This window comes from Aulonocara stuartgranti (assembly GCF_965226115.1).
Source record: "Aulonocara stuartgranti genome assembly, chromosome: 12".
In the NCBI taxonomy this organism is placed as follows: Eukaryota; Metazoa; Chordata; class Actinopteri; order Cichliformes; family Cichlidae; genus Aulonocara; species Aulonocara stuartgranti.
Window position 1 is genome coordinate 31,434,888 of NC_138948.1, and position 26,543 is coordinate 31,461,430.

General features: G+C 40.4%; 1 protein-coding gene across 4 annotated transcripts in view; it reads left to right on the plus strand.

Moving 5' to 3' along the window:
* Positions 1-26,543, plus strand: part of LOC309719077 (netrin receptor UNC5D-like) — a 309,431-nt gene that overhangs the window by 245,018 nt on the left and 37,870 nt on the right. For all 4 annotated transcript variants that reach the window (XR_014280140.1, XM_082554925.1, XM_082554926.1 and 1 more), the window contains one exon: positions 14,689-14,860. Coding sequence is in view for 3 of the 4 variants with exons in the window: in XM_082554925.1 (XP_082411051.1) it covers positions 14,689-14,860 (172 nt within the window). In the remaining variant the exon portion in view is untranslated. The remainder of the gene's footprint in view (positions 1-14,688; positions 14,861-26,543) is intronic.

Genomic DNA, 26,543 nt, shown 5'->3' on the forward strand with positions numbered 1-26,543 from the left:
GTTACAAAGCCATCAAAAATCATCAAAAATCAACAAATGAATATATTGGCAACCACTTGTAAAGCTTGTACAGAAGGTAATGTGTGTGTGACCCTCCCCAAAGACATCTCTGCGTCCATGTGTGTTTACCCTCAGGCTATGTGACAGATGGGCCTATCTCCCTCTCTCTTTAGGAGCCCTCTTAGTCTCTCGATATGGTTGTTCATTTCCAGAAGCCCCTCACAGGTGGTAGTGTGGGCTTTGATGTCCTAGCAGCTGTGGAGAAACTCAAGTTTACACCACACGACCCAGAGGGGACTTCGCAATGGAGTCCTCTATTTAGATAACTGACTGATAAGAAGCAAAGTCAAACGTCCAATCCTCCAATGCCTTTCCCATCCTCGTCACTCTGAGAGTCAATATGTAGTTATGTACTCCACTCGGTGTCAACAATGTGGCGCTCTGGGAGAGAGTCACGACCCGGGAAGCTTGTTTAAACGATGATGAATGCAGTGATGAACGGAGCTTGGTTGCGCTGATGGACATGCACGACAGAATAGAAGGCACATATTTCTCTCGGGGCCTTTCATCTTGGCAGCACGTACATTATGCATTCTGATCACGGCTAGGTAATGACCCTCAGATGGACTGAGCTGTCTCCAGGGCGGAAGTTTGCACAGTCTTCCCTGTGGAGATTCACAAGGGTTTCTAGCTTCCTCTGAAGTGTCACTGTTTATTCACATGGCTCCACTTGAACAAAGTAGCAAAAGAGAATAGAACCTACAGGGAGTGCAGAATTATTAGGCAAGTTGTATTTTTGAGGAATCATTTTATTATTGAACAACAACCATGTTCCCAATGAACCCAAAAAACTCATTAATATCAAAGCTGAATGTTTTTGGAAGTAGTTTTTAGTTTGTTTTTAGTTTTAGCTATTTTAGGGGGATATCTGTGTGTGCAGGTGACTATTACTGTGCATAATTATTAGGCAACTTAACAAAAAACAAATATATACCCATTTCAATTATTTATTTTTACCAGTGAAACCAATATAACATCTCCACATTCACAAATATACATTTCTGACATTCAAAAACAAAACAAAAACAAATCAGCGACCAATATAGCCACCTTTCTTTGCAAGGTCACTCAAAAGCCTGCCATCCATGGATTCTGTCAGTGTTTTGATCTGGTCACCATCAACATTGCGTGCAGCAGCAACCACAGCCTCCCAGACACTGTTCAGAGAGGTGTACTATTTTCCCTCCTTGTAAATCTCACATTTGATGATGGACCACAGGTTCTCAATGGGGTTCAGATCAGGTGAAAGAAGAAAGAAAGAAAGTGTACTTTATTGGTCCCCGTGGGGAAAATCCCTCTCTGCATTTAACCCATTCACTCAGTGAAGCAGTGGGCAGCCATTGGGCGCCTGGGGAGCAGTGTGTAGGGACGGTACCTTGCTCAGGGGTACCTCAGGGTAGCTGTTCAGGGAAATCGAACCCCCGACCTTCCGATCATGGGGCCACCACTCTACCTACTGAGCTATCCCTGCCCTAACAAGGTGGCCATGTCATTAGTTTTTCTTCTTTTATACCCTTTCTTGCCAGCCACGCTGTGGAGTACTTGGACGCGTGTGATGGAGCATTGTCCTGCATGGAAATCATGTTTTTCTTGAAGGATGCAGACTTCTTCCTGTACCACTGCTTGAAGAAGGTGTCTTCCAGAAACTGGCAGTAGGACTGGGAGTTGAGCTTGACTCCATCCTCAACCCAAAAAGGCCCCACAAGCTCATCTTTGATGATACCAGCCCAAACCAGTACTCCACCTCCACCTTGCTGGCGTCTGAGTCGGACTGGAGCTCTCTGCCCTTTACCAATCCAGCCACGGGCCCATCCATCTGGCCCATCAAGACTCACTCTCATTTCATCAGTCCATAAAACCTTAGAAGAATCAGTCTTGAGATATTTCTTGGCCCAGTCTTGACGTTTCAGCTTGTGTGTCTTGTTCAGTGGTGGTCGTCTTTCAGCCTTTCTTACCTTGGCCATGTCTCTGAGTATTGCACACCTTGTGCTTTTGGGCACTCCAGTGATGTTGCAGCTCTGAAATATGGCCAAACTGGTGGCAAGTGGCATCTTGGCAGCTGCATGCTTGACTTTTCTCAGTTCATGGGCAGTTATTTTGCGCCTTGGTTTTTCCACACGCTTCTTGCGACCCTGTTGACTATTTTGAACGAAACGCTTGATTGTTCGATGATCACGCTTCAGAAGCTTTGCAATTTTGAGACTGCTGCATCCCTCTGCAAGACATCTCACTATTTTTGACTTTTCTGAGCCTGTCAAGTCCTTCTTTTGACCCATTTTGCCAAAGGAAAGGACGTTGCCTAATAATTATGCACACCTGATATAGGGTGTTGATGTCATTAGACCACACCCCTTCTCATTACAGAGATGCACATCACCTAATATGCTTAATTGGTAGTAGGCTTTCGAGCCTATACAGCTTGGAGTAAGACAACATGCATGAAGAGGATGATGTGGACAAAATACTCATTTGCCTAATAATTCTGCACTCCCTGTACAAAATGACTGGGATGTAGCTCGCCTTGATGGGAGCCACTGACATAATAAGATGCAAACAGGGGTGGAAAGAGTGAGTTATGCCTGTCACGATGCAGATTTTCTGTATTTGAGGTTGATTTTCAAAGCAGTCACTCAATTTTCCATTACATGTTTTATACTGATGTTAAAAATTCAGCACAGCTCTTCTTTGCCCTCTATAGTTACACAATTATACACAATACATGGAAACCTCTCAATCTCAGAGCTTTTTAAGAAGTCCTGTAAACACAGAATCATGACAGAGTTTAGGAAAACTGCTTTTTTACATCCATAGTCACCAGACAGGTAGAAACTATGTAAAACATAAATAATAATAGATTGGATTTACATAGTCATATCGCGCCATCGGCTCTTCTGGCCAACACCAGTAGGCGGGAGGGTAAAGTGTCTTGCCCAAGGACACAACGACCAGGACAGAGAGTCGGGGATCGAACCATCGACTTTCCGGTTACAGATGCGCTTCCCAACCCCCTGAGCCATGGTCGCCCACATAAATAACACATGTGCAATATAAATTGATACATAGTAAAGATAAATAAAGAGTCATCGTAAGTTAAAAATGATCACAGATCTGCTGTGCCAATGTCGCTATCTGGCCTTTACTTCATAAAGTAATTTAAAGGAAGGAGAGTAAGTCTATGCAAAACTTATTTTTCAAGAGTAAAGATGACTGTTTTCTCCAGTTGCATTTAAAAATTTATATTTAGACATTCATTAAATAGATAATTGATTAAAAGAGACAATAAAAGTGACTCAATCATAGACCTCTATGGGAGATCTTAACTTATTAACACATGTGCATTACTCTCTTGGGCTAAGATATGTTTTTATAGAAGCAACACTTCAAAAAGTGTTAATGTCGTGTTACTTCACCAACACAATGCATCTTGGTTTACTTTTATTTATGTAGCACTAAATCATAACAATAGTTGCCTCAGAGTGCTTTATATCATATACAATAATACAATTAAATGACCCGCTATGAGCACTTGATGACAGCGGGAAGGAAAAACTCCCTTTTAACAGGAAGAAACCAGGCTCGGGGAGGGGGGCAGGGTGAGGGGAGGGGGACGGGATGAGCACTCCCATCAAATGACTTCATCTAGAAAAACAGTATTCTAATTTGGTGGAATGATAGTGTGTACTCAATTTAGGCAAATGTAGCCTTTATTTAGGTCAGTAATTACCCATTATTATTTTTTGCTACCTCAGGCATGACCAGGAGGAAAAGCAAATGGATAATTAGCTTTGTATGTTTCTTTATATTTTCAGGTTACAGGTAGCACTCTTTCCTAGGTTCTGTGACAACTGTATAGCATGCTCCATGGGGTCTTTGAAAGTCCTTACAGGTGTAAATCCTTTTGGTGTAGAGCTGCCTTCATCCCCTCCTTTAGATTCCTACCTGCTAGCAGAAACTGTTTACTTTCTCCCACCATCTTTTCTACCTTTGAAACTTTCAGCAAATATGTCAGGCTCCAACATGACAGTGTTTTGTGTTTTCCCCTTGCTCCTCATGCACTGAAAGATATTTACTGTTGACAGCAATTTTTCTTCTGGTGGTCTGTTAACTTTGTCATCTCACCATCTGTTAATCACCGTCTGTGTCGTAGCAGGCCAGTGGACACAGAATTGCATCCTATTCTTTCCCACTACAGTGTCTTGCACCCAACCCCCCTCCAACCTACTTCTCCACATACTCGCAGTCCTATTAAAGCTATTTTCTTTAAGCTTTTCAAAGGCTCATCTAAATCTTGTGAAGTCGCGGTTTTGCTTAGGTCAGACATATTCGCTTTTGCCTTCAAGGTTTTATGAGCACGTTGTATTGTAAGATAAATCCTTCAACCTACTGAGGCAGAAGCAGCTTTGTTCTCGTAGGAAAATTACTTTTTCTGATGAAATTATATTCCGCAGATGTGCTTTATGAAAGAGGCCCAGGTGAACATTCAGGGTCTGGTTTAGTATATTGTTTATAAGTTTTTAATTCATAAATCCCACGAACAGACCAAGCAGCACTCACAGAGTAAATTGCAGGATTGGTTTTATAGAGTTTGAGGGCTAAAAACTGATTATCTGTTATACATAGCTGTCAGTGCACCAGTGCATAGGTGTGACACGACTTCCTGCTTGGATGCCTGGCCCTCTGGTTAAAATCCTGGCTGCTTCTACTCTGGGTGTCCAAACTGATCTGTTTATCAGGATGGAGAGCCTTTTTAGCACCTGCTTACGCAGGTCCAGTCGTGGTTGAGAGATCCCACTGCACAGTGTTCTGGATGAACACATTGTTCGTGGTTTCGGTTCAGGGCTCACAAATCCCACTGTCCCCACCAAGGTGACATTACACTTTAGAAAAAAAGTCTTGTCTTCCTCAGGACAGAGATCCATCTTCATTTGAAATGTTAGGCTCAAACATAGATGAGGAAATCTGCAGTTTGATGAGGAAGATGAGATCTGTCCTGTTCTGATGCTGAACCTAATGAGCCTAATATTTAATATTATCATTCAGTACTAGAGTATATTAATAACTTAAGTCTAAGGTTTGTGCTTCGTTTTCTCTATTAACCATGAGTGTTTAACAATGTATAGGAGCTCAGCATTAATCCCATTAGTAAAACAACATTGTCACATCATGCTTGTACACTGTACTGTACTTACTTGTAGGTGTACATGTGAGTGTGAATGGTTGTCTGTCTCTCTGTGTTGGCCATTCAGCAGACTGATGAGCTATGGGAGCAGGGATAGATTACAGCCCCCATTCGAATTGGATAAGTGGAAGAACATGGATAAATAAATTTCTGTGTATGTAGATGGCAACAGCATTTTTCACAAATTATCACAACTAATCACCATATTACTATAAGCAGATTGCATTTAACTGCCAACCTAAGCCATTGCAAACTGATGTCAGACTACAGCAAACTGGCTCCATCATTATGCAATCTTATTAACAGGGGTGCACATAAGTGGTCAAAATAAAAGACGCGCACCAGATAAGAAATTGCAACATGCGTTTGCGTCCATATAAAAGGCATTGTTTTTGTCCGCTAGAGTGGGATTTTCACGGCATATTCTGCACCACATCTCTGTGCATTCACCTCCTGCAACCACTTTTCCAAGAATATGTGCTTCTTTTGCAGTTCGGACTCCTTTTGACATTTCTTTGGAGGTGGAGGAACACCAAAGTAATTGCTTAAAGGAGCTTCTTCGACATCTTTAAGAGTTCCAAACAAATGTCTGTCATCCTCCAGAAAATCTTATGTACGCAAACACGCGTTGCAACTTCTTATCTGGTGCTCATCTTTTATTTTGACAGCGAATGCGCACCTACGGACCACTTATGTGCACCCCTGTTTATTAACATCTTGACACACCAAAGTTGTTTTGAATATGGCTACTAACTGCGAGTGGTTTCAGACTTTACCTACGTCTTTGAATAAAACCATCTTTATTACGACTGCCTTCAGTCGTAATAAATTTGGGCATCAGCAACCACTGTTTTCCCTAATGTGAAAAGGCACATGTAGCCTCAATCACGAGAACAACAAAAGCAGGAAGAAGAAAAAACGAGGGAAGTAAAACCACAGAAAGCTACATGAGGAATTAACCTTCAGAATAAAGTAGGAAGTAACTAAAAGTGTAGCCCGGGGGGAACACAAAAGGCACAGAGACAAAAAAAACATTACAACAGGAATTAGAAGCAAAGATCATTTTATCTGCTGTACAAAAGCAACAGAAATAGTGCTTCAACCTTAGCAAAACATACTATTGTTTGTATGCTAGCTTCACAAGTATTTCAAACATTTATTTCAATAGTTACGGTAATTTGGTGTTATTTTTAGCAATCTGAGTAGCGCTCTCAGTGATAAGTGACCAAATAGCATGTTGAGTTGTTTCAAGTGATTAGCCTTTTTGCTTGTTCTCATTTTCCCAGTCAAGTGGGTTGCAGTGCGCCAAGGTCCTGGAACTAAAGATGAAGTGGTCTCAGAGTTAGTTGAATAGCAATTGTAATAGCATTACAAATCAATGCTTAATGGTGCTTTTTTTTTTTTACTCTTTGCACAAATTGGTGATTCAAGTTATTGTTAATGCTCTCCAGAACATTTATGTCAATCAGCTACTGTAGCTTTCACAATGCTGTTTTCATGTTACGCTGCATTAGAGATTTTGCAGAGTTAAAAGGTTGGTTAAAGCTAAAAGTAAGTCTCCTAAAGGAGCCTGTTTGATTAATGTATCCGTACACCGCATAAGGTGCCTGCATTAACTTAAAATGGACAAAAGCACAGTGGGACAAACAGGTGGGAGACTACAAGCAAATAGAGGTGAAGCTAATGGAGTGTGCTAATGTGTGCATTTATTAAGTCTGCCGTCACCACCCCCGACCCAGTCTGCCACTTTGTGCAGCTCCTGGGGTCCCCAAGGAGTGAATCACTGCTCACTTTAAATAATGCACCTCCTCTAGGCGCTCAAGAAGCTGCCGTATAGGGCCCTTCATCGTGATGACAAGTGGAATTGAGAAAAGAGACTGCTAGCCTCAGGCGCTTCAGGCTGCTGTAGGAATCTGGGGCCTGAGCTGCAGGCTACTTAAGGAGCAGGTAATCTGCTCCTTCCCTGCACTTTGCATTAAATGTGTGATCAGGCTCAGTGCTGTTGGCTGATGGGCCAAGAGCTCTCTCAGGGCCAGTAAAGAGTCGGACTGCTGTTGACATAACTGAAAAACTGACTGAGCTAACAGACATAGGGCAGAGGGTTGTGCAATGAGATAGCACCCGGCCTGATAAGCAGACAAAATCAGAATACCTCACCCCTCCTTACCAGGGCGGATGCCGAAGCAGTAATTGGGAAGTCTGGAGTAGATGTCAGCACCCAGAAAGAGCATTCACTGTGAAGGTGTTCCAACAGACAGAATCTGCTTTTAATTCTGATAAGCTGCTGTAATGGCAGAGGAGCTTACATAACACATCACTTATGAAAAAGTCAGAAAAGTTTCCAGCAGGTGGAGGCGGGAGAAGACATAAATAAAGTTGAAGTATCATTTTGGAGGCTGTTAAGACAATTATGGCTGTATGAACATGACATTGCAAGTAAACAGGCAGTTGTTCTGGGTAAATCACATGCCATTTAAAAGCATGCTTTTATCTAGCAGCAGCACAGCAAGTAGCATGGCTGCTCTCTGTGGGAAACACACCCCTAACTGCTATGGTGTTGGTGGCATGCTGTATCCAGCGGGCTGCTCAGCAACATGAGTCAACTTTCAGTCTTTTGAACAGAAAAGTAATGAGCAATTTTAGGCCTGCACAGAATAAAAGGAGTGAGACAGTGAGAAAGAAAAAAATAGTAGATGTGGTGTGTAGATATGACTTTGACTTTTATTAGCTGGTAAGAATTTGGACGGTATTATTCATGGAATATGAAATGTCTCATACATTTCTGCCTTATTACACCTTCAATCACATCTTTGTAATTTCAGCTTCAATTTCTACTGGTTCTAATAAGTTAACTGCTGAAATCCAGAAAAAATAGTTTGCAAACAATATTCCAAGTTACCCAAGCACATTTCCGTGCAATCATCCACTGCAGTTAGCCATCTCTTGTACATGTATATATAGGGACAGTTTTAATCTTGATGGTGTATTTTGGCTTCCCACAACTAAATGAACATGATGGAGCGATATTAAAAACACCAACTGCCAACTGAAGGCAGAGCAAAAGCAAAATAAGTGTTCCCTAAATCAGTATCTGACTGCGCGCCTGGCCCAATAATTGCTGTTCCCTGCACGTTGCAGTTTGAAGTTTCCTGGACTTGTCTGGATGAGTAAGACTGTATTAAAATACAGATATACAACAAAATTCCAATATCTGGCATTACAGACGACAAAGAGTGTATCCTTTGGTATCCTTAACTTGGAAATACTGGCAAGTGATGTTAAATAAGAACAAATCAGACTGCAGTATACAGTAACAGTATAGTGTGTATTGTCTCCATACTAGACAGCATAAAGTTGGTAAAAACAACACCACAGTACCACAAGCTAACCTCTTTATCTCGTACAAACTATTTTCAAGCAACGTTTGAATAACTTAAGTTTGTTTTGCAGGACGTTTCACAATATAAAAATGCATAATTTATCGAAACACATCATATACAGATCTTATATGTGATTAAAAATGATCACATTGCATGTAACTGTCAAATTTGTAGTTTATCAAGCTTCACTGAGCAGTTAAATAATTCTCTTCTTCCTCTCTTGTCCTGTCTTTTTTACGGCAGCTGGACCTTTAGCTAGCTACAAACTGCAACAAACTTCACACAGATTGTGTTTGCTGATGTTTGTTGAGCTGATACAAATTTAGTATTTAAAATTAACTGATAGTTAAAAAAAAACATTACCTCCTTTATGCTTGCTCCTCTTCTCTAGTGCTCGCTAAATGCTAAAGTACCGAGGCTACAACTTGCAACGTTAAAGTGGGATGGAATGAGTGCCAGTGATACCACTGAACATAAAGTAACAAGCCTGTATTCAAAATAAGGATAAGGAGTATAAGGAAGGATTAAATTTAAGAAATGTAAGAAATGTAAGTGTAAATAGATACATACATACTCAAGTAAAGTACAGAGTACAGTAACATACAGTAATGAAGTACTTAAGTAGTTACTTCTAATCTCTGGCAGTAATTCTTATTTTGAATTGTTAACTCGCCATAAAAGTGTTCAGACTCTTAAGTGTTCAACGCTGTAACTGTTTGGCCTGTGGAAGAAATCTCCACCAACTTATTAGAGATCATCCTCAGGCGACCACACACAGTTGTACCACAAATATAAGCCGGCTTGACAAAAACTGTACATAGGGAGATGTTTTACTGCAGAAGTAAAAAAACAAACTGACTGAAGTTCCATCCATCTGCATTTCAAGAGCGCAATTGGCATTTGTCTTACGATATCTGAATTAGCAGGTCCACCACTGGCACCTTGTGCTTTTCACAGATGAGAGCAGGTTCACCCTGAGCACAAGTGACTGATGTGAAAGGGTCTAGAGATGCCATAATGAATGTTATGCTGCCTCTAACATGATTCAGTGATGTAAGTGATGGCCTAGAGAGCCATATCCAAGAAGGGACACACAGACCTCTACAGGCTAGGCAATGGCACCCTGAATGCCATTAAGTTTAGGGATGAGATCCTTGGACCCACTGTCAGACCCAACACTGGTGCAGTGGGTCCTGGCTTCCTCCTGGTGCATGACTGTCCAGCCTCATATGGTGAGAGTAAGCAAACAGTTCCTGGAGGACAAAGGAATAGATACCTTTGACTTTTTTTTTTGTCTTTGATTTTTGTGTGTCTTTGAAGTCAGTCCTCTGTGGGTTGATCATTTTCCTTTCCATGAAGCGATGAGGCATCCTTTCATCCGTAGCATATTACCCAGTATAGACAGATATATTGTTTTTTTCCTTTGAGATCATGAGAATGTGTTTTTTGACAAGTGTGTATCTATGTCATACAACTTTATACTTCTGCTCCACAATATTTTGGATGCAAATATTAGACCTTTAGTTTAAAGCTATAGTCAGTTCTTCTTTTGCAGATAATAAAATCTAAATCTACAAGTGTATTGTAGATTTATGCTTCCCAGTAGTAAGTAATTAAATTCAATCTTTCAATCATCTCCAGCTGCAATATTAATGAAACGATCCAACAATATAAGGTATTAATTTCTGAAACTGTGCGTATGTATTACCATACCAGCACCTTTACAGTAAGTTTTTGCTGTTTGTTGCTCCTTCCCTGTCTCTACCTTCCAGTCTGTCTTCAGCTGTCAGTATCTAAAAAATTAAAGATAACACAATTAAAACAGAAGCATCTGCGCCTCGCATATGTTAGATTACAGGTTTGTGAACCACTGGCTCAGATGATTATGCAAAAAGACTCATAGCTCAAAAATCATTGGCATCAATCTGCCTGTTTAAATCTTAAAATGCAAAATCTGCATTGGAAAAAAGTATCAGAATTATGCAAATGTTGTAAGACTAACAAAGTTCAGTCGTATTTTCAGTGGAAGTGGAATCAGAATAAATACAAAAGTTATTTCTGCAGGACAAAGATTTTCACTCCTGTGTGTGTACAATACATGAATGTCACATTCAAATCAGTCTTTATTAAGGTGCAAAAGTAAAAGTTTGGACTAAATCCTGTAATATAAAACTAATATATGTTATTTATCAAAAGGGAGCTTCAGGTACTGTGGTTGCTTTAAGTGGGTGCACACAAGTTTTCTCCAAATATATTTGTTGAAGCTGACCTTGCCAGCTTGTTTACACACTCATCCAACCAAATCTGACAGCTCGTCATATCGGAAGTGTAGCAGTGTTTGTGTTTGATATCACTTTTATGGACAGCTAATTTCTCACAGCAATGCTTAGAAGGAAAGGACCGTGAACTTTGCGAAAGTTCTGCCGCTATTGCTTAATTCAGCAAATAATTATGTAGCACATAAACATTATTCTTGACAGGAAGTCTCAGCAGGTTGCCGGATGAATGCTAAAAGAAATATTAAATAAGATCAAACCATACAGAACACAAAGAGGAACCAGTCACTCAATGCCAGGCGCCAACTTTTAATCTCAGTATGAACTCTGCTTTCTGGGAGCAGCACACTGAAAGGGGGTCATCAGACAAACAGGCATAAAAGCACCAAGCCTCGCTGTCAAACATGTTTATGACCCTGTGGAAAAAAAGCAGCGGTCAAAGCAGAGCTTAACAAAATGTGCTTGCATCTTGTTCCCCCGGCACTCCACTGCAAGGCTCATATCCACAAACATTCTGAGAAAAAAAGGAGTTTCAGTGTGATTTAGGAAAAGTGTCAGAACAGCTGTGAGCACGTAGCAGACTGAAAGTTTTAGCTTTGTGAGGCGATGTTGAGACATTTTGCTGGGCTAATCCTTTCAATAGGTGTGATTGGCTGATTTTAAAAAAATGTAGAGCGAATGATTGATAGTGAAATATAGACCTAATCATAAAATTGACTGTTTAGAAATAGTGTGCATGTACATGTGTATGTTGGTTTTGCTTAAGTTTAAGTGACATTTATCAAGGTTAAAGTTGAAAAAGTTGATGTTGTCTGAATCACTTAACGCACTTTAAGAAGGCATACGAATGGTTGCGTAATAATTTGATGGTCCAAAAAATCTGAATTAAGAGCTAACATTACCTGTGAATAGATTTCATCTTTAGGAATGATTTATTGATTATTATTGCTTAGTGTTTGTATGGGCTTGCTTGAGGTTATCTATCAGATCTTTTTTCCTAACTTGATATTTTTTTGTGTTGTAACCCTACAACACAAAAAACTGAGAAAACCCCAACAGCCATACGACCCCCTATGAGCAAGCATATTGGTGACAGTGGAAATGAAAAACTTCCTTTTAACAGGAAGAAACCTCCGGCAGAACCACGCTCAGGGAGGGGCGGGGCCATCTGCCGTGACCAGTTGGGGGGGAAAGGGGAGTTTCAGATTGATTTTTTTTGTTCACTGTGTCATTTATTTTAATGCTATAAAAATAATTCTTAATATTATACAATTGTTAGAAATATTGTTAGAAATGTATAATAGGTATATATTATATTATATAATGTATAATATGATCTGATAACACAGAAACTTTAATTATTGCTCCTGACCATATGATTCCAGAAATAGGGCAGCATATCAGCTTCTTAGACCCTTATGTAAAATCGAGCCTTAAAAACCTCGCGTCATATTTGACAGCTCGATGTTGCTTGAGTGACATTCCAAACGGCTGGTCCAGAATTGTTTTTATCATTTAAGAAATATTTCAAAACTCAGACTAATGGTGTCAAAGCCTGAACTTGAGATGATTATTCATGCTTTTATTTCTTCACATTGCGACTACTGTAATGGTCTTTTTACTTGTTTTAACAAATCAGCTTTAAATCGTCTTCAGACTGTGCAGAATGCTGCAGCACGACTCTTAACAGGAGAGGATCTCATATCACTCCAGTTTTGGCCTTCCTTCAGTGGTTGCCTGTAAATTTTAGGTTTAACTTTAAAATTTAAGTTTTAACCTTTAGGGCCCTACATGGTCAAGCTCCCCAGTACATCTCTGACCTGCTGAAACGGCATTCCTCTTCCCGAGCTCAAAGGTCATCATGTCAGAGACTGGTGGTGGCCCCACGCACTCGATTTAAAACTCGTGGTGATCGTGCCTTTCAGGCAGTGGCACCAAGGTTGTGGAATTCTCTCCCACTGGTTTTATGCTGTACAGACTCCATTGATTCTTTTAAAAAGCAGCTGAAGACATTTTTATATAGGTAAGCTTTTAATTAATTTGTTGTTTTTATGTTGTATTTTACTGTTTTACGTTGTTATTTGTTGTATTTCATTCTTTTCATTTTTCTTTTTCTTTGTTGTAAAGCACTGTGTGATTTTTATCTGCGAAAAGCGCTATATAAATAAATTTTACTTACTTACTAATATACATAGTGAGTTGCCCCTAAATATCCCTAATCTTAGCTTTATTTTGAGGGGTTTGCACTGGGTTTTCTGACCAGATTTTTTTCTGACTGCTGTTCAAATCTTTGGATTTGCACACTTCTCCTGTTTGTGACACACACATTACCAGCCTGATGCCTAGTAGTTAGTAGTGCATTCTTTTTGTTGTTTTAATGTATTCATCAGGGTGCTGGTGAAGTACTTAGGGGTGTGGCTAGTGTTAAACAGGGATAGTTCATGTCACCTTTTAAATTAAAATCTATTCTTTTGATATAGATTTTCTAGTCTATTTAGGTGAAAGTTTTATATAAAGCTAGATAGAAAAAATCCAATCAAGTTATCTACAAAGTACTGGTACAAACAAAGGAAACCCTCTACTTTAGTACAAAAATAGATGCCAGTTGTGTAAATAAACTGTCAATTTCTTGAATCATGAACTGCTGAGTCAATCTGTTGCTGTGTTGTGGATTTCTAGCTGTAGTCGCTAGTGAATGTCTTCCTTCCTTCACTGTAATTCGTTATAGTGGAAGAAATGTCAAACTGCGACGTATTACAAGCGTGATATCAGAAAATGATGGTGAAAAATACAAATCTAAGACACAAGTCGTTGTAAATTAATGGCACTAACACAACATTAGGCATTCCTCTGCACTGTAGAGGTGTCTCATACACTAAAGCTGCTGCTTTAGTGTATGCCTCATTCAAAGGAAGAAGTCCTAACAAACCAAGCCTCTCATATCTCTGACCTGATGACTGATTAAAGAGCTTTGTTGAGGTGTTCCTCTCCTGTGTCATGATCTGCCTGCCCTCTTTCTCAGAAGCTCAACCAGAGTCACTGCTGCCGCCACCGTCCACTGGCAGGACCTGTTTGTTGTAAGCTGCTTTTAATGAGCGAACTCCAAGTCGCCGGCAAGAGTTTTTCACCTGTGCTTGAACTAATTCCAGCAGCCTGGCTGTGTGGCAATAACTTGAACTTGGGGAGCAAGGGTTCAGCATTTTCACTCATGGCCATTCAAACTTGGAAGTACCTGCCTGGAGGCATGTTTTGTTGGCAGTCCACCTCTTTTCATGAGCTCATTAATTTGTTGGTTCGCTTGCAGCAGCAGAAGCGCAAGTGCAAAGAGAGATGTTATGCACATATGATGGCTCTACTAAATAGAATGTGTTAAATATGGACAGTCATAAAGAGCACAGCAAGAAGTCTTAACAATGCTTTCAAATATAATGGAAAGCAATGGATAGCAGTGAAGCTGCCCCATCATAAATATGGAGCTTCAAAAAATATAGGTAAAGAAGTGAATGGAGCATTTCACCTTGCTACCAGCTGTTTTTCAGTCTTGCAAAAAGGCATTTTGTTGCACAGATTGCTTCAAAGACAGCTGTGCAAGCAGCTCATAGCTGCAGTAAATGCATTTATGACGCACAGCGAGTCCAGGCATCAAAAGGTACAATTATACGAGAGCCGAGGCATCCATTCTGCTGACGTGTCTCCACGTGTGAACACAGGCAGTGTCTGTTGTCTGCAGTACTGTAACTTATTTCCTCGTATCACCTAATAAGATTTGCATTTACTCTCTGTGTGTTTTTAGTGTCCAAACACTGGACAGCTGTGAAATCCTCCTGGGCCCAGAAGTAACATACGGACCTCCTGGCCTGGATCTCTTCTGCCCGGTGGCCATGACCATCGCCCACTGTGCAGAGGTGGACGCCGAGAACTGGAACATCCAGCTCAAGAGGAGAACCCAGGACAGCAAATGGGAGGTGAGAGCTGCAGGGAGAATGTCCTTCAAGCACAGTGCAGCACATTGCAATGTCACCTGGGCCATAGGCAACATGCAGAGAGCCATTCCACTTCCTATTAATCGTATTTTGCTTAAAACAGTTGCAGTCTACAAAATGTAGCAGGCCTTTGAGAGACAATTTTCCAATTAGTAGATAATCTCCTTGTTTGTGTAGTACACTTCATTGATGACACCATTAATATTTGATAACCAGGTATTAAAAGGGTAGCCAAATCACAACAGAAACTTCCAGGAGTTTGTATAAGATGCATCTGGCTGTTGGTGGTTGAAGGGGATGCTATCAGGAGCTAGCTGAATGGGTCATTCTAAAGAGTATTAGAGTAGTACTGTAGGGTGCCACATGTTCCTACGTATTCAGTTTGCAATTATATTTATATTTTTCAGATCTATTCAGATCATTTCTTGAAGTATGTTTAAACATGACAAAAAAACAGAATGAATATATAAAAAATTACAGCATTATTCCATTAAAAGTAAACAGTGTCCAGAAAGTGAGCTGCCTTGGCAGAGGTTGGCTCTGAGTGCTTCTTGTTATTTAATTTTATCAGCAATAAAAGGCAGTGCAAACCCTGCTACAGTAGATCATGAATGATAGTGAAGCAGAGATGTGTTGACCTAGCAGATAAATCAAAGAAAACACACATTATGTAGTCTATCTACTGATGACCTCAAGCATTGGGGACTGAAATCAGAGTGCCCTAAATACCAGTGGCCCATTCTTTTGCGTGAATTAGTAGGAGAATAGGACCAGTTTCCACCCATTGATCACCTTTCTCACTTCTCGTAAGCTACAGCAGTAATGGCCAAGCAGATACTGGCTCCATCATGCTTGTCTGAGATGATCCATCTCACATGCATTTCACCACTCTGCTGTTTCCACTGAACAGGGGCAATTTTTTGCCAGAGCAGCTCATATCTATGGAGCATGAAAGACACTTGCAGATGGAAATAAATGCCTATATTTATTTTCTGCTAGATATGCTGGAAGAGATTCATGGTTCCACACACCTGTTTAACAAAGATAAAAGCATACAATAAGCAAAAACACAGTGTGTTCCACTTCAGACACACTGCCAATTAGAACCACACTGCAGCTGTAATCAGTATATAGGATAAAGGAATTACACAAACAGTGTGCCCACCATACTGCTCTGTTGTTTACATGGTTAAATATAATTCGTTTATCCACGCAACTTCACTTCCAACAGATGCGTGTAGACACCTGGTGAAAAAATGTCTTCAGTGCTGAGGTGACAGGAGGAAATTCCTGTTCCTTGAGTTCTGGTTCATCCCTCACAGAAGCCATCTGCTTTTTAACGAGCTAATACAACCAATGCATAAATCTCAACCGCACAACAGCCTGCGTATCCCAGAATGAAGCAAATGCAGAAATAACAAAAATTGCAGGCCACTTGAGGCTGTGAGCGAGTCATTACTGATATACTCCAGTGTTAAAATGCATAACTTTACAGCTGGATAAAAAAATATATAATTAATGCTTTATTTACCAAGATACATTCTTGGTAAATAGACTTATTTTGTAATTTTGACTATAAAAGGAAAGCACTCCAGTCCTTTCAGGAAGCGTTTGATTTTCCCTCTATAGCAAAATGGGCATAACTAAGGTAAATAAAGGGTTAAGACCTAATACAAAAATGGGTTTTGGCCTCTATTGCTGCTTTAGCACTTTTAAACAGCTATTATGAGTTAATGTTTTTTAATGGCATAACCATTTAAAATGCATTGAGGGTTTGCATTATTATTGGCATATTCCTGCTCTGTCTCATGTTTTTCGAGTTGCAAGGGTTAGAGGCGAGGTATGCCCTGGAGAGGTCGCCAGTCTGTCGCAGGGCTAACACATAGAGACAGTCACAGTCACTCACATTCACACCTATGGGCAATTTAGAGTTTCCAATTAACCTGTCCCCACTAACTGCATGTATTTGGAATGTGGGAGGAAGCTGGAGCACCCGGAGAGAACCCATGTAAAGAGAACATGCAAATTCCACACAGAAAGACCACAGCCTGATGGTGGAATTGATCTCAGGACCTTGTTGTTGTGAGGCAACAGTGCTAAGGGTCACCATGCTGCCCCTTTCAGGAGGATTTCAAAAACAATTAGTCTTTCTGTGTAGTTCATTGCAGTAATAACCGTCTTAGAAGAATGCACTCAAAGCATTTCTGCGCTATGTTATTTGTGAACATAGAAACAGGTATCTGTTGTACTCATGTAGTTTATCTGGATATGGTCACTTCTCACGCTGAAAAAAACAGTACAATGGCAGCAGCTATCAAGAACCAGCAGGCAACATTACAGTGGCTACGTCTGTTTTTTATATAAAGTCTCAACAATCTGTAAGCCTAATTTGCTTTCAACCTTAAAGCTGAAAGAAAAAGACGGTTTTAAATTAACAGTGAATTGGTTGATACACAGGTATTGCTTGTAGTGACCAGTTTTACCAACTACGTTGTTCGAGTTATCTCTGCAGAGCCTTTCTAACAGTCTATGTAAGCAGGTGTTTTCAGGGACAGGGTAAAAAAAACAGGGAATATTCTTGCCTGCTTGCTGATACAGAGCACAGTTCATCAGTTCACCAAAAATCACACCTCTCCTTCCACTACCACCATACCCAGACAATAATTGTTTTGTTGCAAGCCCCTTTTAACAACCACCTCTCCGCCAGATCGCAACTCTTTCACTTGCACTGGAACTAATTCCAGCAAGTAACCTGAGTAACCTGTGTAGCAGTAACCTGAACTGAAGGAGCAAGAGTCTCCCAACATCCAGCGCTCACAGGCAGTCAAACTTCATTCATCAGGTGGACAGAAACAAAATAGAGAAAAGAAATAAATAAAAACACCTGCTTTCAGCTTTTCTGGTGTGTAGATTGTTCTCATTTGCCTCAACATTTGCATTCTATCTTATAGTCTGAAGTCCTTAGAGCGATAAAACTATAAAAATGTCAAAAGAACGGAACGCAGCATTAACTGCATTACACTATCAGCTTAAACATAGAAGTATGGTTATACGGTGTGGTTTTAGCATGCATGCAACTTCATTGGAGTATATTGAGCAGTAAATTAAACTCACTGTTAACATCAGGATTGTTTGATAGTAAAATTTCCCCTTGGTTTATAATTTGGGACAATACCCGCAGTCAGTCTAATAAAAGGATGTTAAAGTCATGTCTCGTAACATTAGATGCCAGGGTTTGTTGACTCTCGCCCTCCTTCTGACAGCTGACCTTTACATGTGTGCTTTGTGTGGCAAAAGGTAGAGTTACCGTGACATGTGACTTGTGAATAACGTGTTAGCCATAAAAGAATGTTGGGACTTTTGTGGGGAAGCCAATTGATCCGGGCTTATGCTCTCTGTGGGTCCAGAGGGTGACATAAGGCCACACTGTGGTAACACTGCCAGTACGGCGGGAGGAAAATAAAGAAACAATTACAGCATGTAATGGGCTGGAAGAGGCATGGCTGCTGTCAGCTAGTGGGAAGACTTTGGGGGTGGGGGGTGTGTAGGTATCGATTAGTGGATCAGGAAAAGACATGGCACAGGGAATTCAGACGTGAGGCAATCAGGAGGAGAATCATGGAGATTATTTCTGTGCTGACCATCATTCTCCATTTACCCCCGCCAACACACCAGCCGCTCTGGGCACAACCAAGCATCTCAGCTCTTACAATGTGTTTTATGTTTCTCGCTAGCAGCTTTAGTCTGATGCTTTGCAACAACGAACCAAGTGCAGTGTTGCTTTCATCTGGATTTTAGCATCAGCAGAGGTAGATAAGAAAATGTGCATTTTTGACTAGGCCCCACTATGTATTTGTGACCTCAAGTCACAGACACAGTTTTGTTCCCCCATTTGCTCAACTTCAAATCGCACGATGATCATTTCACAAGCATTTAACCACCACTGCATGTTGACTCAGCTTCTGTCATTTGGTGGAATTGCTGTCATTGTCTTTATTGGGTGCATTTAGCTCCAGTGGCCTCATGGGAGCAGGAATTTGATGCACCCACACTGTTAATGTGCCATATCATAATGGATTGCATTTATATAGCGCTTTTCTAGGCACAATTCCACTATTCATTCACTCTCACATTCACACACTGGTGGAGGCAAGCTACGGTTGTAGCCACAGCTGCCCTGGGGCAGACTGACAGAAGCGAGGCTGCCATATCGCCCAATCGGCCCCTCTGGCCAACACCAGTAGGTAGTAGGGTAAAGTGTCTTGCCCAAGGACACAACGACCTGGACAGAGAGAGCAGGGGGATCGAACCGGTTACAGATGAGCTTCCCAACCCCCTGTGCCATGGTCGCCCCATAAATCCAGTTCCAGCAGTTGTAGCACACCAGTCTGTTTCTATAACTCACTGAGCACTCAACCTCCATAGAAAAACATGTCCCCTTAACAACACTGCTGCATTGTTCCAATGAAAAGTAGAGACGAGTGGTTTATGTTAGCTGAACATTTTACATCATTCCAGTGCAGCAAGCAAAATTGCTGCTCAGTTTTTACTGCTAACTGACTGTTTTTGGAAGATCACCTACCTGCCCATGCTTTCACATGACTTATATGCTGTCTATAATACGGCAGACCTGTGCACACATACATGCTTTTCAGCATCTTTATTAATTAAGTAGTGGAAAATGTGTATTTCCCAACCAGTTAGCGAGTATTTGCTAGACGTCTCTGGCTGTCACTTGGTAAAAGTGGTCTAAAAGAGGTGCTGCAAACACACAAACCAGAAAAAACAGAGGAAAAAGTAAACAATTACATTTTCATTGTATAATTTAATGGCTATGACCATCCCTAATGATCACTGTGACCTTAAGTCTAACATCAACAAGAACCCCCAGAATGACCTACAGTTCCATAATGCAGTCTTGTTACTAGCAGTGGAGTTTAAAGTCGATCAGATGAACTGTTGCAGAGACATGTGAGGAACACACACACACACACACACACACACACACACACACACACACACACACACAAAAAGACTCCTTCTTTTAACATTAAACGCTTTTTCATTCCAACAGTGTCAGCGTTTTCTTTCTTTTCTCCTTCCCCTCCAGTAAAGAAGATTGTTTTCACTGGTCTGGATGACATCCCGAGAGCTTAATCTCAAAACCCATAGGAATAAAAAGCCCCAGTTGCTGTTGTCACTTTGCATTATTTGCTAGTGTTTTTGAACAGCAAGCAACAAGATGATAACAAGACATGTGGGGAAGGAAGGGTGGCATGCAGGGGGGGTGATGTAGTCAAGAGAATATTCAGTCAGGCAGTAATGTAAATGTAAAGCTGACGTAAAGTTTTTTGTGAAACCCGAGCACGGGTCAGAATAATGAAGAGCGCAGGTTTGCCCCCCGGCTGTTGTGGTGGTTGTCGGCACTTAAAAGAGCTTGTTATTTAGGCTGGATTTGTCAGCTCTCTACACTGTCTGCTTTTGTCCTGAATAATGTTTTTCTGAGCCGCCTTGAAGAATATTCAAGCACAGCAGCCTACATACGCAAACCTCAAACTTCATCTAAACAATTTCAACAATAGCTTCTTTCTGACAGTGAAGTGTGCACATTGGGTTTTGCAAATGGAAAGGAATGGAAATGTACTCATAAATGTTTTATATATTTACATTTTGTTAAACATAAACTCAGTCTGCATCACATAAACTAAAGTAACAGCAGGACTGGAGCCTCCAAAAATGAGTCAGTCTCCGGTGTAACCATATTCTGGACAGCGATGTCTCTTTCTTACATAGAATAAAACCAAGGCTCTGCTGATAGCACTACTAAGGTTAGCCAAACTAATCTGACACTGCACGTGTGTATGCAGAGCAAAAGTGTTGTTCTTTTCATCAAGATTTAAAACGTGATTTGATTAACAGTTAATGCTGGTGAAACATAACATTGCATCCATTTTACAGTACATGTATATTACATGTTGTTAAATGTGGAAGGCTTTAGACAAATACTTTGGTCTCAGGATCATGGTTTGGTTTCCAGTATTAAACATCAGCTCTGCATTTGTAACAAAATGTTAATTCGGAGTCTGTAATAATAATCCATGGAGTCTCTGTAAGTGTGTCTGCTTGTGTGTACAGTATGTGTCACTCCTTTAGTTTTCTTGCCAACCATTTATACAGTCTACTTCAAATGTGGTTTGGGGTGTTGATGGGGACCAGAGACAGACCCCACTGAGTAACTGAGATTATCTTGTGGCTCTTCTATGGGTTAGGGTTTTGTTTGAGGTGGAGGCTAGGTTGTCTTTGTTAGTGAGCAGCATTGTCATACCAACAATAGTCAAGAAAACTGACAGATGCCCCAGTGATGTCACAGAATGAGAGTCAGGAAAATACAGGATTGCGAAAATTTTTAAATGAAATCATTGAGAAAGATAAAACCTGCCTGTATATGATTTCATTTGTGATCAAAACAAATGCTGTTAGAAAGAAGAGATTCACATGGTACTAGCAACCACGTGAATTATGAATCCCACTGAAACTCACTAATCCCACTGCTACTGGCAACCAAGAAACATGTTCGTCAAAGTATGGGATGAGTTTGACTGTTGTATGGACATGTATCGTGCATCTGGAGAGGGGGCAAATTGAGCACTTGTTTTGTATGGAAAACTTTAGCTTCAGCCATGTATTTTAAAATTTACTGCAAGCTGCTGTGTCCATTACTTAAAAAATAATCTTTTCAAATTGGGTCACTCTTATTGAGGAGAAGAGATTTAAATTAAGCGTGCAACCTGATTTGCAAACCTTTACAACATGCAATTTACCCATAATGGCTTCAGTTAAGCCAAACAAAACCATTTCTTACTTTTTTCAATTGATATTGTAAACAGTGCAACTTTTGTGAATAAGCCGTGAAACCAACCACATCTATGAAGGCTATTTGGAGATCACGCTAAAACACGTTTAGCTCTATTTAGTAAATCTGGTTCTTAGTAGAGATGGCACGATACCACTTTTTTATGTCCGATACCGATACCGATAGCATAAATTTGGATATCTGCCGATACCGATATGAATCCGATATAGTGTGTTTTTTAATCAATAACTGTTTTTTTTTATATCTTGCTGCATTTTGTATAAGTTCATACTCAAGTTTAAATAAACAACAACACTAAAGCTATTCTGTTATACCTGTATGTAAAAATACACTGCACCCAAAATATTTCATAGTTCAGCAATACTGATCAATCTAATAAACTTAAACCTACTCCATCCTTCCTATTCTGATGTTTTAAAGAGTACTTAGCAGAAATATTAAGCAACCTAACTAATAGCAAGCAAAAAAAAAAAATAGGGAACCACCCCCCCACCCTCCACCTCATGATTCTTAATCGACGTAATCAACTTTAATTTGATGCAGGTTGGAAAAAAATGCATATAATTAAATAGATTCAACATCTTTCTTCAACAGAATTGCAGACTGCACAAATGGTATCGTCCCAAAGGAAAACGTACTATAGCTTACTAGGGTATATTAGACTTAACAGTTACTATGTGGCGATCGTGGCTCAAGAGTTGGGAGTTCGCCTTGTAATCGGAAGGTTGCCGGTTCAAGCCCTGGCTGGGACAGTCTCGGTCGTTGTGTCCTTGGGCAAGACACTTCACCCGTTGCCTACTGGTGGTGGTCAGAGGGGCTGGTGGCGCCAGTGTCCGGCAGCCTCTGTCAGTGCGCCCCAGGGTGGCTGTGGCTACAATGTAGCTGGCCATCACCAGTGTGTGAATGGGTGGATGACTGAATGTGTAAAGCGCTTTGGGGTCCTTAGGGACTAGTAAAGCGCAATATAAATACAGGCCATTTACCATATATACAATAATGGACTTCTATACATTTTACATCAGATTAAAACTTTGGGTGTAAGATTCAGATAATTATTTATTAAAAGCTAGATATTTTAAATGAGAATAAGAAAGAAAAGTATGTCTTTGTGCCCCCTTTTTCCTGTTAATGCGCAGGGAAAACATTGCTAGAGCCGCCCCTGCACAATTACCTGCCGTCAGCTATGTAGAAAAGGATCCTGGTGTAGAAAGTAATATTAAATAAATTCTAACAACAGCTTTTCAAGGTTAAACGTGCTGCTGTTGTTCAGCCGCTGGTTTCCTCTTTCTGGTGCGAAGTGGGCCAAAAACAAACAAGAGAGACGGACTCGCGACAGAAAAGCCGATCAGCTGATCATTAAGCAGTTTCATGATTGAAGTAGCAGCAGGAGAGGGAGGGAGAGAGAAGAGGCAGTCGCTCCATATATTGGTTGTTAAGCTTAACGTGGGAATGCTTTACAAACATTCAGAGATGAACTTACACACTTGCTGTACTGCTCTCTGGGATCACTTCCTCAGAGATGAAATGCTGGTTTGAGGCTACAAATACACACAGCCGTTCTATCACGTGAGCACACTGCTCCGACGTGCTACGATTATGGGCCGAGATACGCCATGTTGCAAGTTTTGTGAGGTGCCTTTTTGATATTTAATGGATCAGATTTTTTATTTCTCTCCGATATCCGATCCAATAATTTACGTCAGTATCGGACCGATACGTAATATCGGATCGGTCCGTCTCTAGTTCTTAGTTGCTAAAGTTTATTTTGCCTGCTGTCACTTCAGTGACATTCTATGTGGTTTGCTGTTCTTCCTCAGCCTGTGGTGACACACATTTATATTAACAGCACAGCTAAATAAATTTTAAAAAATTAATCCCCACACACCCCATCCCCACTCCCGTCACCCTGCATCAATAAGTGAAAGAGAATGGATGGAAATTCCCAGTCTTGTAATTGGTTTTGTTTTTCCAAATCTACTAATACACTTTATCAACTCACCTGCTGATTTCCACACTCTATTTAAATCAGAATGTAACACATGTATTCTGTTACATTCTTACATAAATGAGAGAATAAAATGGCTATGAAGTGCAGGTCACTCTTATCTACTTTAAGTCACCCGAGTGATCCTCAAAGGTGCAAAGGTAGCTGCCTCACTCACTAATACAGGGTCCTTCTCTGCAGTTATCACACCAACAGAAATTGTACACAAGTCAATGCCAAATTACATAAAACAAGTGTTAGTTTCATCTCACTTCCCTCATTTGTTATATCCTTGCCCGTGTCCACCTTTATAATCTCTTTCTGAGATGCCACCAGATGCTGCTGCAGATTAGAAACCATGTCAGCTCTCCTGGGTCACTCAGTCAGAGATAAATGCCGTTCTGAAGGGCTCTTTTTGTTTGCTCACAGTTTAGTATGTTTGGGGGGTTTAAAACTCCCTTCCCTTTGAGTTCAAGTTCATGTTTACGTAACCTTGCCTTTTTAAAGTTTGCAATTGTGCAAGAAAAAAATCTTTTCAGTGTAAGAGGGCAATTTCTCAAGATGTGCAAGTGTTTTGAATGAGACGGAGGGGAAGAATAGAGGGGAAACGAATGAATACATGATTCGTGTCGCTTTGAGATTTCACTCTAATATTAAAAGGGCGCAGAGATCCTTAGAGCTTCTTGGTTGGAAATAATGATCCACCACTGAGGCCTAACCTAAAGAGAGAGAGAGAGGAGCTTGAACAATCATAATACCTGCAAATGCCCGGTGCCATTAAAATACCCTCATTTCGGCTGTCATTAAAATGCACATGACTCACAGAAGACTCCTCAACACTCCCAGCCACGCTATAATGTTATTCAATGCCATATTGCACTGTGTTAAGTTTTGCTTATGAGCATGCAGGAAGCAGAAGTGCAAAATGCATAAACATAATCACAGGAGTCCCAGGCACCTGACAGGAATGTAGCTGAAGTAGTAACATTTAAATCTGTTTGAGGAGCACGGTGCCTCAGAATATCTGAGCCTGGACTCTGACCTGGCCAAGAGAATTTATTATTCACTGATTTGGAATATGGTTTGCATGTGCACATTCTGTTGTTCCATATGAAGGACATGGATGGTGTTCTTGTTCATTTCAGTCCAAAATCAACATGTAATGCCAAATTAACCCAAAGCATATTAGATTCCCTCTTGCAGACTACACCCATGTCCTCAGGGTCATATTCTTAAGTCCTACGAGGGTAAAATATATTAAGTCTTTTAAGCAGGAAGTTATGCCAGGGCTTAGGACGACATGCAGCGTTCTTCTATAAGGGTACCGAATACCACGAAGCCAGCCTGATATTTGGTAAACATACCTTCAACAGGAGAAACTCCAAAGATTGCATGGAAAGAGCACGGGATTAGGGAAATGCCAAAGACTTCAGAGAATATGTCAAAGGAAGATATCGAAAAAGATTTAAGCTTTGGTCAAGAGAAAAATCGGTGTCTGTTTTTTTGGATAGAGAACGAGCAACTGATGTAGGAATCATCTTCAACTGGAGACTATTTTTAATCTGAATACAGACCTGGCACTGAACGCGTTGTCTGCAAAAAATTCTGAACTGTTTGGATGCAAAGCGTTTTAGTGAGAAATTCATCCTCATCCTGGAAAAAGTTGACATTAAGCGATGATGAGCTGATCCATACGTTTCTAAACGGGAAAAGGAAGAAATTCTAAGGTTGATCCAACTGTCATTAGAAGGCAGGAGCAGGGAGAAGTTAATGGTTTAAGCCAAGAGCTGAATTATCACAATGGCTTTAGTACATAATTCAGGATGTCAGTGCAGTATTTCCATATCATTCTATATTCAGTACCGCTGTATGTTTCGAGTTACAAGAGCAGTTGCTGTCAAATGCAGTGGTCTGATTGGTCAGATCTGTTTATATACACAGGAAAAATAAAGCTTGATTCAAAAAAATAAATGCTTCAAATTTGTCCTGTGAAACTGTGAACCACTTCATTAAGAATTGTGGAAAAGTGGAAAATATTCACACAAATTTGGTGTGTAAAGAGTTTAAAAGTAACTCACTGTATGGACACAAATGGACACAAAGTCATTTTAGAACCAATTCCTGCCACTTGGCAGCCAGGCAGTTATTCTGTTCAATCTCCTAAAGGAGTTCTTAAGCAATCTGAAAAGATCCACAACTTTAATTTCAATGCTCACATTGTCCATAGGAGCCAGTGATACGATGGATAACACTCTAAAAGTTTGGTAAATTTGCACCAAAACATTTAAAAACCTCCCTCAAACCAATGAAGCTCACACAATTGAAACTGTCATTGAACTCAGCTGTGCAGAACAGTCATTTAACAGAATTACTTATGCATTTTCCATTTTGGTTGTTGATTAGCTTTGGGTGGTAGAGGTGGGACAACTACCAAGTTGAGAATCCTATTGGAGAATTTTATGAAGCGTATTTTGGGATTGGATGAGCACCATCTGGTGAAAGCAGAGTGTCTCTCTACCAGCATTCATCCAGCTTGAGCCTCAATTCCCATTTATCTTTTAACAAGAAAAGAGAAGGTCCTTAAGATCAAATCCTCAAGATAAACTGAGATTTCACATTTTTGTTCACTTACAAAACGTTCTGCATATCAACTCAGGATACTGTATAATAGAGGCTCCCAAACAGTGGAGAGCCTCCTCAGCAGGATGAAGGAGAGTTGAAGAAACGAGTACAGAGGGAATGTTCTAAAAAATAACTGGAACTCAGATATTATATTCCAGCCTGCTGAACTGCCCTGGTCACAACAT